Here is a 22,729-nt window from a genome sequence, read left to right as displayed (position 1 = left end):
TGGTCGCAGGTGATCTACTCACCTCGGCCTCCTAAAGTGCTGGGAATACAGGCGTGAGCCACCGCGCCCAGTCCTCTTAACCATTTCTCTAGCTGAGTGTGACTTTGTCTGCCTTTCTCTCCAGTTTTGTGATGTCTCTGTTTTTCAGGAATGGAGGTTCCTCTGCTGCTCTATAGCCAGAGACCCAAAGTGAGAGCCATGTTTCTTGATTCAACCCTGGAAACCTTCTATGATAATTTAAAAAAATGACTAACCATTTATTGAGCACCCATAATATTTTAGCACCTTTGATACAGTAGATCCAGACCTTATGACAACAGTGTAACACAAATACCTATGTGTATGAATGGTTTTTAATCTTTTTGAGCTCACCAAAAGATTAAAAAGCCTTTTGTGAGATACTGGTGACAGCTCTGGATCTTCTTTCCAGAAAAATTCAGTTATGCACATATACATAGTATTGTACACAACTTCAGAAGAGGCTTCTAGGAGCTACTGAAGCCCATCCTCTAGTAGTCCACAGACTCCAGGGTAAGAACTCTTGACTTATACAACCCTTTGCAGCTGACTCTTTTATAGCATTAAGGGTATAGAGAGTGTAGGGGGCATCTTATCCTCCTCATCTTCTCCTCAGAGAGAAATGTTTAGAATAGCTCCCTACATTAACCAAGTATCTCTGAATATTCTTTCTTTCTCTCTTGTACATAGGACTACAAGGGAAGAATGCAGACAATCACATGTGTGGTTGTAGGAGATGAGGCTATAGGTAAAACCTGCCTCCTCATCAGTTACACAACAAACGCCTTTCCTGAGGAGTATTATCCCCACTGTCTTTGACAACTATAGCGTCCAGACATCTGTGGATGGGCAAATCGTCAGCCTGAACACGTGGGACACTGCTGGCCAAGAGGAGTATGACTGACTGCGAACACTCTCCTAACCCCAGACCAGTATCTTTGTTGTTGTTCCACTGGGAACCCATCCTCTTATGCCAATGTGAGGCATAAGTGGCACCCAGAGGTCTCCCATCATTGCCCCAATGTGCCTGTTCTGCTGGTAGGCACCAAGAGGGACCTGTGGAGTGACCTTGAGACAGTGAAGAAGCTGAAGGAGCAGAGCCTAGTGCCCATGACTCCCCAGCAAGGCACTTCCCTGGCTAAGCAGTTGGGGGCTGTGAAGTATCTGAAATATTCGGCCCTGATGCAAGATGGGGTGCATGAGGTATTTTCAGAAGCTCTCTGGGCTGTGCTTTACTCTGCTACAAAGAACACCAAGAAGTGCATCCTCTTATAGCTTCTAGGTGCTACCTGGGGACTGCACCTAAGAAGTATAAGGGTGATATTCCTTTGTCAGTAAAGAGTGCCAGCATGAGCCATTTGTCTCTTCTAGAAACCCTAGACTGCAGGATATTGAGCTTTTGGAGGAATGAAGACAGACTTTTTTGTGCATAGCTGCTTTTAAGTTTGGTCTGACCTTTTGGAGGAAGGGGTGTGTGTGTGTGTGTGTGTGTGTGTGTGTGTGTGTGTGTGTGTGTGTCCCCTGTCGAAGTGGTAAGAGGAGGTGCCACTCAGTGCTCTTCTTTTCTCTCCTGGCCAGGTAATGATAAGCAGAGCAGCTTAGGACTGTTCATTGTAGACTTTGGTCTGACCTTTTGGAGGAAGGGGTGTGTGTGTGTGTGTGTGTGTGTGTGTGTGTTTCATTGTAGACTTTGGTCTGACCTTTTGGAGGAAGGGGTGTGTGTGTGTGTGTGTGTGTGTGTGTGTGTCCCCTGTCGAAGTGGTAAGAGGAGGTGCCACTCAGTGCTCTTCTTTTCTCTCCTGGCCAGGTAATGATAAGCAGAGCAGCTTAGGACTGTTCATTGTAGACTTTTGCTTGTCTGCTTTTAAATCTAATTGGAGCTTTCCTTGCTGTATTTACCACTGAGCAAGTGCCTCACAGAAGGACAAGGTTATTCGGTTTTTATTTATTATTATTATTATTGTTAATATTTTTTGAGACGGAGTTTCTTTTTTGTCACCCAGGCTGGAGTGCAATGATATGATCTCGGCTCACTGCAACCTCCGCCTCCCAGGTTCCAGCAATTCTCCTGCCTCAGCCTCCCGAGTAGCTGGGATTACAGGCGCCCGCCACCATGCCCGGCTAATTCTTTCGTATTTTTAGTAGAGACAGGGTTTCACCATGTTGGCCAGACTGGTCTCGAACTCCTGACCTCAGATGATCCACCCACCTCAGCCTCTCAAAGTGCTGGGATTACAGGTGTAAGCTACCATGCCCGGCCTATTTTTATTATTTTTTTGAGAATCTCACTGTCACCCAGGCTGGAGTGCAGTGACACGATCTTGGCTTACTGCAACCTCCGCCTCCCAAGTTTCAAGCAATTCTCCTGCCTTCTGCCTCAGCCTCCTGAGTAGCTGGGACCATAGGCACGCACTACCACACCTGGCTAATTTTTGTATTCTTAGTAGAGATGGACTCTCACCATGTAGGCCAGGCTGGTCTCAAACTCCTGACTTCAGGTCATCTGCCTGCCTCTGCCTCCCAAAGTGCTGGGATTATAGGTATGAGCCACCATGCCCGGCTGGTTATTCAGTTTTTAAATCATTGCTTTAAACTTTCATATACGAGGTTGCTTTTTTTTTTTTTTGGGGGGGGGAGGTTATTGCGACAGGTCTTGTTTTGTCATCCATGGAGCCTGGACTGCAGTGGCAGTGGCATGAACATGGCTCACTGCCATCTCGACATCCCAGGCTCAAGGGATCCTCTTGCCTCAGCCCCCCAAGTAGCTGGGACCATGAGTGCGTGTCACCATGTCTGGTTAATTTTTGTATTTTTGTAGAGATGGTGTTTCACCATGTCACCCGGGCTGGTCTTGAACTCCTGAGCTCAAGTGATCCTCCCATCTTGGCCTCCCAAAGTGCTGGGATTACAGGTGTGAGCTACCGTGCCTGGGCAACTAATTTTTGAAAACCATATTATGGGCTGGATGCGGTGGCTCACGCGTGTAATCCCAGCACTTTGGGAGGCCGAGGCGGGCGGATCACAAGGTCAGGAGATCGAGACTGTCCTAACACGGTGAAACCCTGTCTCTACTAAAAAATACAAAAAATTAGCCAGGTGTGGTGGTGGCTGCCTGTAGTCCCAGCTACTCCTGAGGCTGAGACAGGAGAATGGCATGAACCTGGGAGGCGGAGCTTGCAGTGAGCCGAGATCATGCCACTGCACTCCAGCCTGGGTGATAGAACAAGACTCCGTCTCAAAAACAAAAAACAAACAAACAAAAAAAAGGAAACCATATTTGTGTGATTCCTGGGTGTTCCCAGTGTTGACATGTTACTCCCATTCTTGAGATGAGACATTTTCACAAAAATGGTTTAGGAGCATTTTTTAAAGTTCTGTGAGATGGTAATAGATGTTCCTTAGAAGAGTTCTGTCAGAAGAACAGAACTCTGTTCTTCCTACTGGGATTTAAAAAAAAAAAAAAAAAGGGGAAAAAACGGTTCTGTCATCAAATAGGTTCAAGAACCAGCAATTTAAAATAGTGGTGAGCACGGTTGCTCATGCCTATAATCCCAGCACTTCGGGATGCCAAAGCATGTAGATGGCTTGAGCTCAGGAGTTTGAGACCAACCTGGGCAATATGGCAAAACCGTCTCTACAAAATATGTGAATATTTGTAATCCCAGCACTTTGGGAGGCCGAGACGGGCAGATCACGAGGTCAGGAGATCGAGACCATCCTGGCTAACCCGGTGAAACCCCGTCTCTACTAAAAAATACAAAAAACTAGCCGGGCGAGGTGGCGGGCGCCTGTAGTCCCAGCTACTCGGGAGGCTGAGGCAGGAGAATGATGTAAAACCCGGGAGGCGGAGCTTGCAGTGAGCTGAGATCCGGCCACTGCACTCCCGCCTGGGCGACAGAGTGAGACTCCGTCTCAAAAAAAAAAAAAAAAAAAAAAAAATGTGAATATTAGCCAGGTGTGGTGGTGTGCGCCTGTAGTCCCAGCTACTTGAGGGGCTGAGGTGGGAGGATCACTTGAGCCTGGGAGGTCGAGGCTGCTGTGAGCTGGGTTTGTACCACTGTACTCCAGCCTGGGTGACAAAGGGAGACTCTGTCTCAAAAATGAACAAATAAATAAATAAAACTGAACAGGTTCTTTAATGGCAAGACTTTATAAGTTAATGTGACGTATGAAACATTTCTCAAACTTATTTCACCACTGAATTTTTTTTTTTGGTCCCATGCAACACCTATTAATATGTCTGGTGACATCATTTTTTTTTTTTCTTTTCAGATGGAGTCTCGCTCTGTCGCCCAGGCTGGAGTGCAGTGGCATAATCTCGGCTCACTGCAACCTCCGCCTCCTGGGTTCAAGCAATTCTCTGCCTCAGACTCCTAAGCAGCTAGGATTACAGGCACCTGCCACTGCACCGAGCTAATTTTTGTATTTTTAGTAGAAACAGGGTTTCACCATCTTGGTTAGGCTGGTCTTGAACTCATGACCTCATGATCCACCCACCTCAGCCTCCCAAAGTGTTGGGATTACAGGCATGAGCCACCGTGCCTGGCCGACACCATTTCAAAGAAGCTGGGTTAATGGGAACTAGGAATTTCCAAGGAAGAGGCTGTAAAACCAAAAAGCATAATGTAGTCTTGTTCTTTTGGTGTTTTCCTCTTCATGCCTTTGAGACAAATGTTTATCAGCATAGTCTTATTTGTTCCTCTGCTTTAGGAGATGGGTCTGGCCCTTAGTCATGATAGTGCATTGGAGGTGGGATCTGACAGTGAGATCTGCTATCACATTCTGATAGCACTATGGGCCTTGTGATGTGGAATTACCAATCCCTCTGAAAAAAAGCTTATGTCTGAGTCTTCCCTGTGGCCCCTCTCACTTTCAGCTTTAAGGACAGACCACTCAAGGTTAACCTCCAATAGGGTGCAGTTGCTCACTCCTGTAATCCCAGCTACTCACAAGGACGAGGCAGGAGGATTGCTTGAGGCCAGGAGTTCCAGAGCGGCCTAGGCAACATAGGGAGACCCCCATCTCTATTAAAAGAAAAAGGAGAAAAAAAATAAGTTAAGCCCCTAAATAAAACTAACAAATAAAATACTGTCCTGCCAGTCATTGTTGGAGTTCTGTGCTTTTTCTGAGACTTCTCTTTTGCCCTCGTGTCTGGGTTTAGCTTGAGTCTACACAGGCTGTCATGCTTGCTTCCTGTCCTTCCCTGCTCGGAACATCTCCCTGTGTATTTATTCAGCTCTGTGTGCCTTTTGAGGTCTTTTAGTTGCTCCAAAAGTTTTAGCATGTTTGATCCTTTTTTGTTTTTTTGAGATGGAGTCTCACTTTGTCGCTCAGGCTGGAGTGCAGTGGCACTATCTCAGCTCACTGCAACCTCCACCTCCTGGGCTCAAGCGATTTTCCTGCCTCAGCCTCCCGAGTAGCTGGGATTACAGGTGCCCACCACCACGCCCAACTAATTTTTGTATTTTTAGTAGAGACGGCGTTTCAGCATGTTGGCCAGACTGGTCTGGAACTCCTGACCCCCGGTGATCCACCCGCCTCTGCTTCCCAAAGTGCTGGGATTATAGATGTGAGCCACTGAGCGCGTCCCAGATCCATATCTCTAGCCACTGAGGTCATTCCCCTTGTGGTTATAAAGGAGTTCAAGTTTTGCTGGAGTTGCTAAGCTTGCCCCAGGGCAATAAGAGTCAGATTCCATGTCCTAGTGGGCCTGCTTCTCTTCCCTGCTTGTATTTTCCACCTTTTTCATTTGATCCGGAAGGAAAACTTACTTCTTCACCTGGTGCACAGTGGTTGATAACTCCACTGTGCACACATGCTCCCCGTCAAATAGCATTGGGTTTTTGAGAGTTTAGGAAATGAAGCTAAGGGATTGCATGGTCCCCACCCCCTGCAGTGGGTAAAGTGTCTGTGCTTTGTTCTGTGGTAGCCTCCCTGTTGTTCTTTGACAAGGTTTGGTCGGCACAGCCTCCTGGACAGGGCTGACAGATAAAATACCCAATGCCCTGTTAAATTTGAACTTCAAATAAACAGATAATTTTCTATAATTTTTCTAAATCCCCAAATTCTGTATTTTTTTCAACAGAAAATTTTCAGTGTATATACCATGCAATATTTGGAACATACACTAAAACATTATTGTTTATCTGAAATTCAAATTTAATGGGCCATCTCGTGTTTTTATTTGATAAATCTGTCAAGCCTACTCTTGGAGAATCTGGAACCTGAAAGTCAAGCAGATATCAAGTATTGATAGAAGATAAAAGGTTACATAAGCTTCCTATTCTCCTTCCTTTTCTTCTGGTTTCTCTTTTCCCTCACCATGGGCTAAAGTGTTTGTTGTTTTTTTCTTTCTTTTTTTTTTTGCTTTTCTTTCATCACTGTACCCTTAACTTTGGATAGCTCTTCACTGTTGACACCATTGGTTGTCTAATGGCTGTGGCGAGTCCAGGTTGGACATGTGAACCCTGAAAATTTGAGACAAGTTTCAGTTAATTTAGAAAGTTTTATTTTGCCAAGATTGAGGATGTGAGCCCGTGACACAGCCTCTGGAAGTCCTGAAAACATGTGCCCAAGGTAGTCAGAGCAGTTTGGTTTTACATATTTTAGGAGAAATGAGACATCAATGAACATATGTCACACGAACATTGGTTCAGTCTGGAAAGGCGGGACATCTCCAATCAGGGGGGGTGCTTTCAGGTCATAGGTAAATAAGAGACAAATGGTTGTATTCTTTTGAGTTTCTGATTAGCCTCTCCAAAGGCGGCAATCAGATATGCATTTATCTCAGTGAGCAGAGGGATGACTTTGAATAAAAAGGGAGGCAGGTTTGCTCTAAGCAGTTCCCAGTTTGACTTTTCCTTTTAGCTTAGTGATTTTGGGGACCCAAGCTATTTTCCTTTCACATTTCCCTCCTTTTTATTTTTAAAAATCTTCTGGAGAAAGCACTTTAGAAGAAAATGAGTCTCTGGTTCCAGGTTTTGTCTGTTCTCTCATGGCTAGGATGGTTTATTCCTAGATGGGTAGGTCCTGAGTTATTAGGAAAGTTCACTTTTATTATTTATGTATTAATATTTAAGACACAGTCTCATTCTGTCACCCAGGCTGGAGTGTAGTGGTATGATCTCAGCTCACTGCAAGCTCTGCCTTCTGGGTTCAAGTGATTCTTGTGTCTCAGCCTCCCGAGTAGCTGGGATTACAGGTATGAGCCATAAAAACCCCTGGCTAATTTTTGTGTTTTTAGTAGAGATGGGGTCTCACCATGTTGTCCAGGCTGGTCTTGAACTCCTGACCTCAGGTGATCTGCCAGCCTCAACCTCCCAAAGTGCTGGGGTTACAGGCATGAGCCACCGCACCTGGCCAACACACTTTTGCAATGATACCAGCAATTTAGTCCATCCTGAAAGAACTGAGGGTCCTGAGAATTTAAGCAGTCAAATGCAGTTTTTTTACATAATGAACTGAGGAAAGGCCGGGTATGATGGCTCACATCTGTAATCCCAGCACTTTGGGAGGCCGAGGTGGGCTGGCGCTCAAGAGTTAGAGACCAGTCTGGGCAATATGGTAAAACCCTGTTTCTTTTTTTTGAGACAGAGTCTCCCTCTGTCGCCCAGGCTGGAGTGCAGTGCCACGAACTCGGCTCACTGCAAGCTCCGCCTCCCAGGTTCATGCCATTCTTCTGCCTCAGCCTCCTGAGTAGTTGGGACTACAGGGTTTTGGAGTTGTAAGTTTTGCTTTGCCTTGTTTTAAAACAAGCATAGCATGCCACCACGCCCTGCTAATTTTTTGTAGTTTTAGTAGAGACGAGGTTTCACCGTGTTAGCCAGGATGGTCTCGATCTCCTGACCTCGTGATTCGCCCGCCTCGGCCTCCAAAAGTGCTGGGATTACAGGCGTGAGCTACTGCGCCCGGCCGTGAAACCATTTCTACAAAAAATACAAAAATTAGCTGGGCGTTGTAATGTGTGCCTGTAGTCCCAGTAATCGGAAGGCTGAGGTGGGAGGATAGCTTGAGCCCCAGAGGGAGAGGTTGCAGTGAGCTGAGATTGGACCACTGCACTCCAGCCTGGGTGACGAGAGTCAGACCCTGTCTCAGGGCCAGGCGTGGTAGTACGCACCTGTAATCCCAGCACTTTGGGAGGCTGAGGTGGGCGGATCACTTGAAGCCAGGAGTTCAAGACCAGCCTGTCCAACATGGCAAAACCCTGTCTCTACTTTAAAAAAAAAAAAAAAAAAAAAGAAAGAAAAATTAAAAGAATTACCCAGGCATGGTGGTGCGTGCCTATAGTCACAGCTACTCGAGAGGCTGAAGCAGGAGAATTGCTTGAACCCAGGAGGCGGAGGTTACAGTGAGCCGAGATTGTGCCACTGCACTCCAGCCTGGGTGACAGAGCAAGACTCCATCTCAAAAACAAAAACAAAGAGTCAGACCCTGTCTCAAAAAAAAAGAAAAAAATAGGTGGTCTCCAGCTGCCAGCTACATCTTCAATAATTGTCTTGTCCCTTCTTACAATGAGTTATCTATTTGTAAACCGCTTTTTGTTGTTTTCTTCAAGAGAGAGTCTTGCTCTGTCACCCAGGGTAGAGTGCAGTGGTGCAATTTTGGCTCACTGCAACCTCTGCCTCCTGGGTTCAAGTGATTCTCATGCCTCAGCCACCCGAGTAGCTGGGATGACAGGCCTGCGCCACCACGCCCAGATAATTTTTGTATTTTTAGTAGAAGCAGGGTTTCACCATGTTGGCCAGGCTGGTTTCGAACTCCTGGCCTCAAGAAATTCACCCACCTTGGCCTCCTAAAGTGCTGGAATTACAGGCGTGAGCCACCTCACCCAGCCAACTGCTGATTTCTTTATGGCATTGTCCCCATAAACTTTTCATAAAGCACCAATGATTTCACCATTCTTTCACCCAAACTTGAACATAAACTTGATGTTGTTGCTTCAATTATAGAAGAATTCATATTGTTCTGATAGGGCTCTTTTCAAACTGATGTCTTATCCTTTTTAGTGCCTGAAACTAGATGCTGTTCAGACTTTTTTTTTTTTTTTTTTGAGATGGAGTCTTACTCCGTAGCCCAAGCTGGAGTGCAGTGGTGTGATGTTGGCTCACTGCAACCTCCGCCTCCCAGGCTCAAGCGATTCTCATGCCTCAGCCTCTGGAGTAACTGGGACTACAGGGGTGTGCCACCATGCCCGACTAATTTTTGAATTTTAGTAGAGACAGGGTTTCACCATGTTGCCCAGCTGGGTCTCAAACTCCTGAGCTCAGGTGATCCGCCTGCCTAGGCCTCCCAAAGTGCTGGGATTACAGGCATGAACCATCGTGCCCGGCCTCAGCAAATAATTATTAAGCTCCTACTATGTTACAAGCATTACCATACTAGGGGCCGGAGTTGTAAAGACAAGACATCATTTAATGTGCTTTGCCTCTTCCAGTCATCTCAGCAAAATATCCTTCAATATCCTTCTGTTTGTTATAAAAATTGACTAATTCTGGCTGGTAATTGTGTGTAGTGCTGGTGCACTAGTAAGGAAAGAACCATGTTTTTTTAATCAAACCCAGCTTCATTGAGGTATAATTTATATAACATAAAATCCACCCATTTCAAGTGTACAATTTAATACTTTTTAATATTTACTTAGTTGTGCAGCCATCTCCAAGATCCAGTTTTAGAACATTTCTATCATCCCAAAAAGATGCCTCATTCACTAAATCCCTGTTCCCACCTCTAGCCCTAGACAAACTAGTCTACTTTCTTTTACAGATGTCTTTTCTGGGTATTTCATATAAATGAAATAATGTAATATATGGTCTTTTGTAACTTCATTCATTTTGGATGTTTTCAACACACATTCATTTTGTAGCATGAATTAGTACTTCATTTCTTTTTTAGAGATGGGGTCTTGATGTGTTGCCCAGGCCAGAGTCCAGTGGCTATTCACAGGCACAGTCATACCATGCTAAACCTTGAACTCCTGAGATTAAGCGATCCTCCTGCCTCAGCTTCCGAAGTAGCTGGAACTACAAGTGCTGGCCACTCTGCCTGGTTACATTTCTTTTTATTGCTGAATAATATTCCATTATGTGGATATCCCATACTTTGCTGATCAGTTGATGGACATTTGGGTTGTTTCTACTTTTTGGCTATTATTAACACTGCTGTGAACATGTACAAGGTTTTGTGTGGACATATGTTTTAATTCTCTTGGGTAGAAAACCATGAGTGAAATTGTTGGGTTACAAGGTAAATTTACATAAAACCATTTTTTTAAAAAAATTTTTTTGAGACGGGAGTCTCACTCTGTCGCCCAGGCTGAAGTGCGGTGGCGTGATCTCCGCTCACTGCAATCTCTGTCTCCCAGGTTCAAGCTATTCTCTTTCCCCACCCTCCCAAGTAACTGGAATTACATGCATGTGCCACCACGCCCAGCTAATTTTTTTGTATTTTTAGTAGAGATGGGGTTTCACCATGTTGCTCAGGCTGGTCTTTAACTCCTGACCTGCCTTGGCCTCCCAAAGTGCTGGGATTACAGGCGTGAGCCATTGTGCCCGGCCTATTTTTAAAAACTTTTTTTTTGAGATGGAGTCTTGCTTTGTCGCCCAGGCTGGAGTGCAGTGGCGTGATCTTGGTTCACTGCCAACCACCGTCTCCTGGGTTCAAGCGATTCTCTTGCCTCAGCCTCCTGAGTCACTGGGATTACAGGCGCCCGCCACCGCATCTGGCTAATTTTTGTATTTTTAGTAGAGACAGGGTTTCACCATGTCGGCTAGGCTGGTCTCAACTCCTGACTTCAGGTGATCTGCCCACCTTGGCCTCCCAAAGTGCTGGGATTACAGAAGTGAGCCACCATGCCCGGACTATTTTAATTTTTAATTTTTGAGACAGTGTCTTGCTCTGTTGCCCAGGCTGGAGTGCAGTGGTGCGATCTCAGCTCACTGTAAGCTCCGCCTCCCGGGTTCACGCCATTCTCCTGCCTCAGCCTCCCGAGTAGCTGGGATTACAGGCGCCTGCCACCTCGCCCGGCTAATTTTTTGTATCTTTAGTAGAGATGGGGTTTCACCGTGTTAGCCTGACCTCATGATCCACCCGCCTCGGCCTCCCAAAGTGCTGGGATTACAAGCGTGAGCCACCTCGCCCGGCCGCCTATTTTTATTTTTAAAAAGATTTTAATTTTACTTTTTGGACAGAACAGCGTGAACATATAAAAGCATGTTTTGAATCAAGAATGGTATCTTTAGGTTAGGTGTGGTGGCTCATGCCTGTAATCCCAACACTCTGGGAGGCCAAGGCAGGAGGACTGCTTGAGCTCAGGAGTTCAAGACCATCCTGGGCTACATAGTGAGACCCTGTTTCTACAAAAAAAAAAAAAAAAAAAAGAATATTGTTATCTTTTATATTTATAGGACCTGAAGTCTCCTTCCACATCCTGTAAGCCTCTACCTCTCATTGCATCTGCTTTTTCTCAAGCACAAGCATCCAGGAGAAAATATGTTGTACTAAATAACTTTTTTTTTTTTTTAGACGGAGTCTCGCTCTGTCGACCAGGCTGGAGTGCAGTGGCGCAATCTAAGTTCACTGCCAATCTCCGTCTCTTGGATTCAAGCAATTCTCTTGCCTCAGCCTCCCGAATCACTGGGATTATAGGCGCCCACCACCGCATCCGGCTAATATTTGTATTTGTATTTCTAGTAGAGATGGGGTTTCACCATGTTGGCTAGGCTGGTCTCGAACTCCTGACTTCAGGTGATCTGCCCGCCTGGGCCTCCCAAAGTGCTGGGATTACAGGAGTGAGCCACCGTGCCCAGCCTATTTTTACTTTTTAAAAAATTTTTATTTTACTTTTTGGACCAAACAATGTGAATATATAAAGCCATGTTTTGAATCAAGAATGGTATCTTTAGGTTAGGTGTGGTGGCTCATACCTGTAATCCCAACACTTTGGGAGGCCAAGGTGGGAGGATTGTTTGGGCTCAGGAGTTCAAGACCACCCTGGACTACATAGTGAGACCTTGTCTCTCCAAAAAAAAAAAAAAAAGTTATCTTTTATATTTATAGGACCTGAAGTCTCCCTACAAGCCTCTACTTTTATTCAATCTGCTTTTCCTCAAGTACAAGCATCCAAGAGACAATATATTGTACTAAATAATTTTTTTTTTTTTTTTGAGACAGTCTGGCTCTGTTGCCCAGGTTGGAGTGCAGCGGCGTGATCTCAGCTCACTGCAACCTCCACCTCCCGGGTTCAAGCGATTCTCCAGCCTCAGCTTCCCAAGTAGCTGGGACTACAGGTGTGCGCCACTGTGTCAGCTAATTTTCTTGTATTTTTAGTAAAGACAGGGTTTCAAAGTGTTGGCCAGGTTGGTCTCGAGCTCCTGACCTCAGGTGATCCGTCCACGTAGGCCTCCCAAAGTGCTGGGATTACAGCTGTGAGCCACTGCGCCGGGGTGCTACATAACTAACCATAAAGTACATTAAAAAGCATTCCAGGCTGCAATATATGTATATATGTTTTTTTTTTTTTTTTGAGAGGGAGTCTTGCTCTGTCGCCCAGGCTGGAATGCAGTGGCCGGATCTCAGCTCACTGCAAGCTCCACCTCCCGGGTTTACGCCATTCTCCTGCCTCAGCCTCCCAAGTAGCTGGGACTACAGACGCCCGCCACCTTGCCCGGCTAGTTTTTTTGTATTTTTTAGTAGAGACGGAGTTTCACCTGTTAGCCAGGATGGTCTTGATCTCCTGACCTCGTGATCCGCCCGAAAAAGTGCTGAGATTACAGGCTTGAGCCACCGTGCCCGGCCCTGTATTTTAACCTGAATCAATCTAAGGAAACAAGAGAAATTCAGATCATGGAATGTTTTCAAGACAACTTGCCTGGCTTCTTCCAAATATTCAGTGTCATGAAAAACAAAGAAAAAGGCAGGTGGATTCTGGACTAAAGGAAGATGACCAAATACAATGCATGGAAAGTGAATGGATCCTAGAGTGGAAAAAAATGAAAATGAGGAAGAGTGCTATGGTGTGGTACAGAAATTATTTCAGTCTATGTTATTATAATAAGTGAAAAAAGCAAGGTGAAGGCCGGGCGTGGTGGCTCACGCCTGTAATCCCAGCACTTCGGGAGGCTGAAGCGAGCAGATTGCTTGAGCCTAGGAGTTTGAAACCAGCCTGTGCAACATGACGAAACCCTGTAAAATGTCCCAACTAGGACAACTGGGGAAATTTAAGTGCGGACTCTTTGTTAAATAATATTGACTTACTTCCTAAAGATGTGATAAAGGTACTTTGGTTCCGTAATTAAGACGCTTATTTTTAGGAGTGAAGAACAAGATGCCCGTAAATGGTTTAGAAAAACAAAAATCCTAGCAAAATGTTAACAATTGTGAATCTAGGTTAAGGGTCAGCTGTTCATTTTACTAAACTTTCACATTTTCCGAAATAAAACGTTGGGGGAAAAAGTCTGTTTGAGGCGGGCTGGAGTGCAGTGGCCCGATCACAGGTCACTGCAGTTTCCAACTCCTGGCTCCCACCTCAGACCCCCCCAATAGCTGGGACTACAGGAACTGGCCACCACAGCTGGCTAATTTTTTAGATTTTGTGTAGGGATGGAGTCTCGCTTTCTTGCCCCAGCTGGCCTCATACTCGTGGGCTCAAGCGATCCTCCCACCTCTGCCTCTCAAAGTGGTGGAACTACAGGCCTGAGCCACCGCGCCTGGTCAAAAAATCAATTTCTAGGGAAAAATGTCAACTCAAAACAAGTAACCTGCAAAGATACCTTCAGCATAGCTGGGGAATGCCCGTATAATTTACGTCAAGGCTCTCCTTGGGAAGAAGCAGTGAAATCGCAGGCAGCACAAAGACCGGCTCTTATCCCTACTTCCGGGTATTGTGGCACAGGAACCCGAGGTTGCCAGAGCGTAAGCCACGTGACCCGAGCAACTCCTTCTGACTGGAGGAAGAGCCATTGCTCTAATTCGGTGCCGTGAGAAAGCTCGCGCGCAGAGCAGTGGGAGCGGGCGGGACTGAATATTTTCTTTGACCAACCGCTTTCCACGTATCCATCCTCCTGATCCCGTAGCGTCGAATCAAAAGCCGTTAGTAAAGTAGTTACTTCTTTCTCTTAGGATAGCCGGTCTTTCCGGGTTTTTCCCCCCTCCCCCTCCTCCCTCCCATCTCCCCCCTTCCCCCTCCCCTCCTCTCCCTTCCCCTCCCTTCCCCTCCCTTCTCCTCCCCACCTTTATTCAGCTTCCGGTAGAGGCTGGTAGGGTAAGGGAGCTCAGTAAGTCACTTCTGTGCGACTGCTGTTTTATTTCCGGTCTATGGGACCCGGCTGCGATTTGCTGCTGCGGGCAGCAGGTACCATCACTGCTGCCGCCATCATGTCAGACACGGACAGCGACGAAGATTCCGCTGGAGGCGGCCCATTTTCTTTAGCGGGTTTCCTCTTCGGCAACATCAATGGAGCCGGGCAGCTGGAGGGGGAAAGCGTCTTGGATGATGTGAGGGGGTGGGCGTGGGGGTAGGGCTGGGGAGGGTGCGGCTAAGCAGAGGAAGGAGGTGCAGGGAGGAAAGCAGAGGGTGCTCAGGCAGCGAGAACTGGGCGCAGTTAACGCCGGGGAGGAGGATCCCGCCCTCGTGGGTGCGGGAGCAGCGTCGCGTGGGAGTGATCAGTTCTGGGGGAGGGTGGGCAGAAGAGAGCGCGAGGCGAGCCCGGGGCCAGGGGCGTAGGGAATGGTGGCTTTGGAGCTAGTGCTCTGCCGACCAGACAGTAGGACACATGCTTGTTTTGCCTAATGAGATGGCTTCCCACCCGTAACCTGCTTGGAGATTCTTGACACTTCCTGCCCCTCTGACATCGCTAGGCTGAGATGGCTCTATAGAGCCAAGAGGACTGGACAGGACCTGCCCCCCGCTCGTTTGGTTCTGGCCCCAGGCTTACGACAATGGGGTGTTCTCAGCACCCAGGCGGGCCTCCTGGTCCCAGTGCGCCTTATAGGTGGTTCTCTCAGCGTCTTCACTGACATCCGTGAAATAGTGTCCTGCGCCCTCGTGAAACTACCCCGCCTTCACTTAGGCCCGTTTTCTTGAGGGGTGAAGCTGTCGGCCGCTGTGGCCCCTACTGTGCCACAGGCCCATGCCAAACTTGGCCCGAACGAGCCCCGTCTCGCCGCCTCCAATCCCACTCATCTCCCTGCCTTGGCCCTGATTCCGAGAACGACTGTTCCATTCGTTCAGTCTTGGTAGTTCTTTGGTTCGTCTTCTCTTGTAGTGTTATATTTTAAAGTGTAGGCGATGCAGTTGGCTGTGGTGCTTTAATAAAGATCTGATCGATGGGAAGTTTGGTAGATAGATATTGCAGTTCTTGAACGTGTTACTCCTTTTGGCACACTGCACAGTCATTTTTCATGTGGATTTGTGACTTTGTTGTGGACCAGGGAAATAAGCCTTTCTGGTGTGGGAATCGTAGGTTTAGTTGTTGTCTTCCACTCTGGTGCTGTCCCTTTTTCAGGAGTGTAAGAAGCACTTGGCAGGCTTGGGGGCTTTGGGGCTGGGCAGCCTGATCACTGAACTCACGGCAAATGAAGAATTGACCGGGACTGACGGTGCCTTGGTAAATGATGAAGGTGAAGTCTGGGTTGTGAGGAGTAGGTGGGGGAGGAGGCTAGCCACCTACTATATATGTACTTTTGTGTGTGTGTAAGATGGAGTTTTGCTCTGTCTCCCAGGTTGGAGTGCAGTGGGGCGATCTCGGCTGACTGCAACCTCCGCCACCCGGGTTCAAGCATTTCTCCTGTCTGAGCCTCCCAAGTAGCTGGGACTACAGGCGCGCGCCACCACGCCCGGCTAATTTTTGTATTTTTAGTAGAGACAGGGTTTCATCATAGTGGTCAGAGTGGTCTCGAACTCCTGACCTGAGGTGATCCGCCCGCCTCGGCCCCCCAAAGTGCTGGGATTATAGGCGTGAGCCACCACATCCAGCCTGTACATGTACTTTTAAATGGGAATTACCTGAGGGAGTGAGGGTCACTTACTGTTGTTGCGATTCTCCCTGCTTTTTCATAGGGTGGATTAGGAGTACGGAAGATGCTGTGGACTATTCAGACATCAACGAGGTGGCAGAAGATGAAAGCCGAAGATACCAGCAGACAATGGGAACCTTGCAGCCCCTTTGCCACTCAGGTGATTCTTTGGTGTATTAGCTTGAACATTCCAGTGCATTATCCTGCTCTATAGTCCAGTTTGGGCTCTGGTTTCCATGCCTGCTTTCTGCCATTGTTCCTGCTCTCTATGCCTTTGCTTTGCTCCTCTCCCTTTGTCAGCTGAGTTCCAAGTAGCTGCTATCTTTTTTTGTTCTGGCCAGTGTTAACTGTACTCGTGGTTATTCCTCATACTGTTCAGTCATGAATTCTTGGTTAATGACAAGTAGCTTCCTTGTCATCTGGTATTTGAATACCTGCAGGGGTTTGTGGGATGCACTTCAAAGTTGGAAACTATGAAACAAATTCAGTTTTTGCCCTGAAGGAATTGATAGTTCAAGAGGGATGCAAGGTCATACATAAACAGTGAACTAAGGCAGGACGCGGTGGCTCACGCCAGCACTTTGGGAGACCGAGGCGGGCGTATTACCTACCTGAGGTCGGGAGTTTGAGACAAGCCTGACAAACATGGAGAAACTCGGTCTACTAAAAATACAAAATTAGCCAGGCGTGGTGGCACATGGACTGTAATACCAGGTACTCGGGAGGCTGAGGCAGGAGAATTGCTTCAAACCGGCAGGCGGAGGTTGCAGTGAGCCTACATCGCGCCACTAGACTCCAGCCTGGGCGACAGAGCGAGACTCCGTCTCAAAATAAAAAGAAACTTCCTGTCAGTTTAGAGTACATAACAAGTGCTCAAACAACGTGTAATGAACTGAGTTAAATTAGTCAGAGTCTACTATTAGCTAATTGTATTACTTTTGATAAAATTCCACACTTTATTCTCTAAAGTTCAAATTTTCCTTTTCTACTAGAGGTTACAAATAAATCCTAAGACTCCTTCCACTTACTGACTTTACCTTCTAGGTCTGAGGTTCTGATTCTACAATGTAGCATCTTGTTCTGATTCTATAATGTAGCACCTTATACCAGAGAAGAAGAAAACATATTTGCAAGCAGGTATCAAGTTCATTGTTTACGCAGGGTGCGGTGGCTCATGCCTGTAGGGGAGCACGGTCATTTGAGGTCAGGAGTTCGAAACCTGTCTGGCCAACATGGTGAAACCCCTTCTCTACTAAAAATAGAAGAAAATTGGCCAGGTGTGGGATTACATGCCTGTAATCCCAGCTACTCGGGAGGCTGAGACAGGAGAATTGCTTCAAACCGGAGGCGGAGGTTACAGTGAGCTGAGATCAAGCTCCGCCTCCTGGGTTCATGCCATTTTCCTGCCTTTGCCTCCTCAGTAGCTGGGACTACAGGCGCCCGCCACCTTGCCCGGCTAATTTTTATTTTTATTTTTATTTTTATTTTTATTTTTATTTTTGGTAGAGATAGGGTTTCACCGTGTTAGCCAGGATGGTCTCCATCTCCTGACCGCGTGATCACCCCGCCTTGGCCTCCCAAAGTGCTGGGATTACAGGCGTGAGCCACCGCACCCGGCCTAGGCAGTGTGTTTCGAAGATAATGAAGTTGGCTGGGTGTGGTGGCTCAGGCCTTTGTAAACCCAGCACTTTGGGAGTCCCAAGTGGGCAGATAATGTGAGGCCAGGAGTTCGAGACCAGCCTGGCCAACATGGAGAAACCCCTTCTCTACTAAAAGTACAAAAGTTAGCTGGGCATGGTGGCGTGCGTCTGTAGTCCCAGCTACTCGGGAGGCTGAGGCATGAGAATCGCTTGAACCCAGGGAGGGGGAGGTTACAGTGAGCCAAAATGACGCTGCTGCATTCCAGCCTGTGCGGCAAGAGCTAAACGCTGTCTCAAAAGATAATGAAGTCCATTTTCGGAACTTGAGGAATTCAATTTAGTGGTCTGGAATCTAGAGCTATTGGTCCACAGTTCTTTATAGTTCATTCTTTGCACTGCCCTGTTCTGCCTCTCACTGCCTGAAACTGCCCCTGCCACCCCCCCGACGGAGCCTCTCTCTGTCACCAAGGCTGGAGTGCAGTGGCGCAATCTTGCCTCACTGCAACATCCACCTACCGGGTTCAAGTGATTCTCCCACCTCAGCCTCCCCAGTAGCTGGGACTACAGGTGCGTGCCACCACTCCCAGCTAATTTTTCTTGTGTTTTTAGTAGAGATGAGGTTTTGCCATGTTGGCCAGGCTGGTCTCGAACTCCTGATCTCAGGTGATCCACCCACCTTTGCCTCCCAAAGTGTTGGGATTACAGGTGTGAGCCACCCTGCCCGGCCTGCTTGAAAGTTTTATATGATGTTGCTCGTTATTTATTCATTGTCCACCTCTTCGAACTAGATTTCAGGCTGCTGATAAATGTGAATAAAACCTTGGTAAATACTTGAACTTAATTTTTTCGGGACAGCTTATGGATTTGAGTGCTGCTTATATTGAAAAGAATTAACTGTACTGCATATACGAAAATTAACCCATGAAAAATAGAAGATATAAGCCCTGCCTTTAAGGATATTGTTATCTTGTGGGGAAGATGACATAAATAAATGCAGAACAATTATTCATAGTAAGGCGAACCAACTATGAGCTCATGTTTCTGTATATAGAGTGTTATATTTAGTTTTGATGGGCTGCCAGAATAGGTAAGTCAATAGCTGTCATTTTTGAGCACCTTGACTGAGGGGAGATGGTGGCAGTTATTATTTTCAGTAGAAGTTATAATTTCCAGGTTTGTGTTTGTTGTCTTGACTAGGGATGGTAAGGAAAAGGCTGGGAGTTTCCCTAGGTGAGTTTTATGAGCTAACTTCCTGGAAAAGGAGGATGCTACATTTGATAGAATCTCAGTACTCTGGGATGCTCATTTCTAAGTTCTCTTGTCCTCTAGGGGTGCCTTCACCTATACCCTTAGCTTTTTCCTTCCTTGGCATTGGTTCCTTTGCGTGGCTTGATTTACAAGGGTGCTTCTTGGGAATAATTGGAAGTGGATGTAGATTGCTAATAAAGCTTTCGTGGAGGTGAATTTTGAGTAGAATTTTGAAAGTGAGGCAAGGTTTGGTGGAGAAGGAGCAGCAGTTCATTTTGGTTTGAAAACATGGCTTGTCTAAAGTTTTGGAGATATTTAGAAATAAGCAAGTCATGTGTGTAGAGGGGGGAATTAGCCAGTAGGTTTTCTTGAAAGGAGTAGAAAACATGCTGCCAAATAGCAAGAACCAAGAATAGAGCAATTTCACAGTACCTTTATGTATGTATTACTTGGGATTTGATGACATAAGGAATTGTAAACCATCATAGACTGTTGAGTGAGAGGCAGGATGGTATAATGAAAAGAAAAGGACTTTGGAGTCAAAGTGTCCTAGGCTTAGAGTGTCATAGATTCAAATTCCAACTCCACATTTAGTGTGACTGTGAGCATGTTGCTCAATCTCTGAGGCTTGGATTTCTCATTTGTAATAATCCCTCTGTTTTCTTGTCAGTAGTAAAGGTGATAATAGTTACATTAATAATAGTTTTGTGAGAATTTAAGTTTATCACATGATGTGAAAGCACATAGTATAATGGTAAATGCTCTTGTCAATATTAGTTGACTTTCCTTTTTTTCTGCTTTGCTAGTTTACAGTCTTAGAGGCTTCCCTTTGTGATGCTTTAGAAGAGTGATACTTGTCGCTATGGGGTTTTGATTAGTAAAAGAGTGAATGTCACATCAACTTGGAGGCTGTTCTTGCAGGCTAGAGATATAAAGTTATTAAGGTCTGAAGTAGGGTGACAATTGTAGAAAATGATAGCTAGGGTCAGGCCGGGCGTGGTGGCTCACGCCTATAATCCCAGCACTTTGGGAGGCCGAGGACAATGGATAACTTGAGGTCAGGAGTTCAAGTCCAGCCTGACCAACATGGTGATACCCCGTCTGTACTAAAAATGCAAAAATTAGCCGGCTATGGTGGCACACTTCTGTAATCCCAGCTACTTGGGAGGCTGAGACAGAAGAATCGCTTGAACCCGGGAGGCAAAGGTTGCAGTGAACCGAGATCATGCCAGTGCACTCCAGCCTGGGGGACAAAAGCGAAACTCCGCCTCAAAAAAAAAAAAGATAGCTAGGGTCAAACTTAGAAGATACTGATAAAGTATCATAGGACTTGGTTGCCTATAGTCCCAGCTACTCAGGAGGCTGTGGTGGGAAGATAACTTGAGCCTAGGAGTTGGAGGTTGCAGTGAACTATGATCAAGCCTCTGCTCTAGCCTGGGCAACAGAGCATGACCCCTGTCTCAAAAAATAAATAAATAAATAAATAAAATACAGGGCTTGGTGAGTGAGGAATTGTGTTGGAAAGATGTAGGCTTTGTTGTTAAACCAGGCTTGTATTGTGATTTTGTCACTTAAAATTCAGTCTCTTCCATATCTCAGGATAATTCCTGTTGTGAAGTGTTACTGGGAGGATTATACATAAAACATCTAGAAATGCCTGGCACATAATGGAAGTTTTATAGTAGGAAGTTGCTATGCTTTTTTTTTTTTTTGAGACGGAGTCTTGCTCTGTCGCCCAGGCTGGAGTGCAGTGGCACAGGCAGGGCTCAGTGTAACCTCTGCCTCCTGGGTTCAAGTGATTATCCTGTCTCAGCCTCCTGAGTAGCTGGGACTACAGGCCCATGCCACCTCTCCCAGCTAATTTTTTGAATTTTAGTAGAGACTGGGTTTCACCATGTTGCCTAGGCTGGTCTTGAACTCCTGAACTCAGGCAATCCGCCTGCCTCAGCCTCCCAAAGTGCTGGGATTACAGGTGTGAGCCACCTCGCTGGCCCTACACTTACTATTTGTAATGATCAACTGGACAAATGTATATTGGGGGTCACGAGATTGATGAAGGAGACAGTGGACTAAAGTCATAAGCTGGGAAAATGCATGTGGATGTGATGTTGATAGGGAATTTAAAAGAGATAAAGGATATTTCAGTGTTTTTTTTTTTTTTTTTTTTTTTTTGAGACGGAGTCTCGGTCTGTCGCCCAGGCTGGAGTGCAGTGGCCGGATCTCAGCTCACTGCAAGCTCCGCCTCCCGGGTTCACGCCATTCTCCTGCCTCAGCCTCCCGAGTAGCTGGGACTACAGGCGCCCGCCGCCTCGCCCGGCTAGTTTTTTGTATTTTTTAGTAGAGACGGGGTTTCACTGGGTTAGCCAGGATGGTCTCGATCTCCTGACCTCGTGATCCGCCGGTCTCGGCCTCCCAAAGTGCTGGGATTACAGGCTTGAGCCACCGCGCCCGGCCTATTTCAGTGTTTTATAAGGTACAGTTGTTAAATATCTGAGTAGAAAGATTCTTTAGGAAGCAGAAGAGTTGTGGAATTGTAGAGGAGGTAAATTTTTTTTTTTTTTTTGAGACAAGAGTCTCCCTCTGTCACCCGGGCTGGAGTGCAGTGGCGCGATCTTGGCTCACTGCAACCTCTGCCACCTGTGTTCAAGCGATTCTCCTGCCTCAGCCTCCCGAGTAGCTGGGACTACAGGCGCCTGCCATTGCGCCCAGCTAATTTTTGTATTTTTAATAGAGATGGGGTTTCACCGTGTTAGCCAGGATGGTCTCGATCTCCTGACCTCATGATCCACCTGCCTCGGCCTCCCAAAGTGCTGGGGTTACAGGCGTGAGCCACCGTGCCCAGCCCGAGGAGGTAACTTAAGGCCGCATATGTGTATTTGGGTTTAATCCAGGTGAAGGTGATTCTTGAGAAAGGGAATGGGGAATGTGCAGGGGAATAAAAGCAGAGTCTTCAGGACGAAATCTTGAGTGATGCCAATGGCTAAAGGGCCATGAAAAGAGTAATAAACTGCAGATGATAGATAGAAAAACTGTGTCATCTCTCATTTGAGAGATGAGAAGAAAGACCAGTCTTACGGGAAACTGACAGAGGGAGAAGATTCCCAAAGTGCTGGCAATTACAGGTGTGAGCCACTGTGCCCGGCCCAGTATGAAAATTCTAAAAAAGATATGGTCAGGAAAGGAGCAAAGGTTTCAAACAGCTCTTGGAAGCTCTTTCATATGTTGTATGATTTTTTATTTATTTATTTATTTATTTATTTATTTATTTTTTGAGATACAGTTTCACTCTGTCGCCCAGGCTGGAGTGCAGTGGCGCAACCTCGGTTTACTGCAACCTTCACCTCCCAGTTCAAGTGATTCTTGTGCCTCGGCCTCCTGAGTAGCTGGGATTATAGGCACATGCCACCACTCCTGGCTAATTTTTGTGTATTTGACAGAGATGGGGTTTCATCATGTTGGCCAGGCTGGTCTCGGAACTCCTGACCTCAGGTGATCTGCCCACCTCAGCCTCCCAAAGTTCTGGCGTGAGCCACTGTGCCCAGCCATCATGTTTTGTATGAGGTGTTATTCATGTTATAGCAATTGACTTGCACCTTGACGTCATCTCTTTCTAAAGGCTAAAGCTATGTTTCAGATATATATATGTAAAATATTTTGAGGCATGGTCTTGCTCTGTCACACGATTACTGCTCGTCAATGCCTTGACCTCCCAGGCTCAAACCGTACCTCCACCCCAGCCTCCTGAGTAGCTAGTACTACAGGCATGTGTCACCATGCGTAGCTAATTTTTGTATTTTTTGTGGAGATGGGGT

At 46.5% G+C, this 22,729-nt stretch overlaps 1 protein-coding gene and 1 pseudogene across 6 annotated transcripts in view; both read left to right on the top strand.

The window, feature by feature from the left end:
• The first annotated feature begins 554 nt into the window (after positions 1-554).
• On the top strand, positions 555-1,480 carry LOC139360715 (rho-related GTP-binding protein RhoG-like; annotated as a pseudogene).
• A 12,733-nt stretch (positions 1,481-14,213) lies between these two features.
• Positions 14,214-22,729, top strand: part of LOC105476724 (TATA-box binding protein associated factor 1) — a 98,654-nt gene continuing 90,138 nt past the window's right edge. For 2 of the 6 annotated variants that reach the window (XM_071088399.1, XM_071088398.1), the window contains exons 1-3: positions 14,214-14,508; positions 15,519-15,633; positions 16,073-16,189. In XM_071088399.1, coding sequence (XP_070944500.1) covers positions 14,329-14,508; positions 15,519-15,633; positions 16,073-16,189 — 412 coding nt within the window. In that variant the 5' untranslated portion in view covers positions 14,214-14,328. The remainder of the gene's footprint in view (positions 14,509-15,518; positions 15,634-16,072; positions 16,190-22,729) is intronic. The other 4 variants (XM_071088401.1, XM_071088397.1, XM_071088400.1 and 1 more) reach the window with 3 other exon arrangements.

Source organism: Macaca nemestrina, chromosome X, assembly GCF_043159975.1.
Source record: "Macaca nemestrina isolate mMacNem1 chromosome X, mMacNem.hap1, whole genome shotgun sequence".
In the NCBI taxonomy this organism is placed as follows: domain Eukaryota; kingdom Metazoa; phylum Chordata; class Mammalia; order Primates; family Cercopithecidae; genus Macaca; species Macaca nemestrina.
Note: the sequence above shows the minus strand (reverse complement) of the source record. Positions and strands in the feature narration are given on the sequence as shown.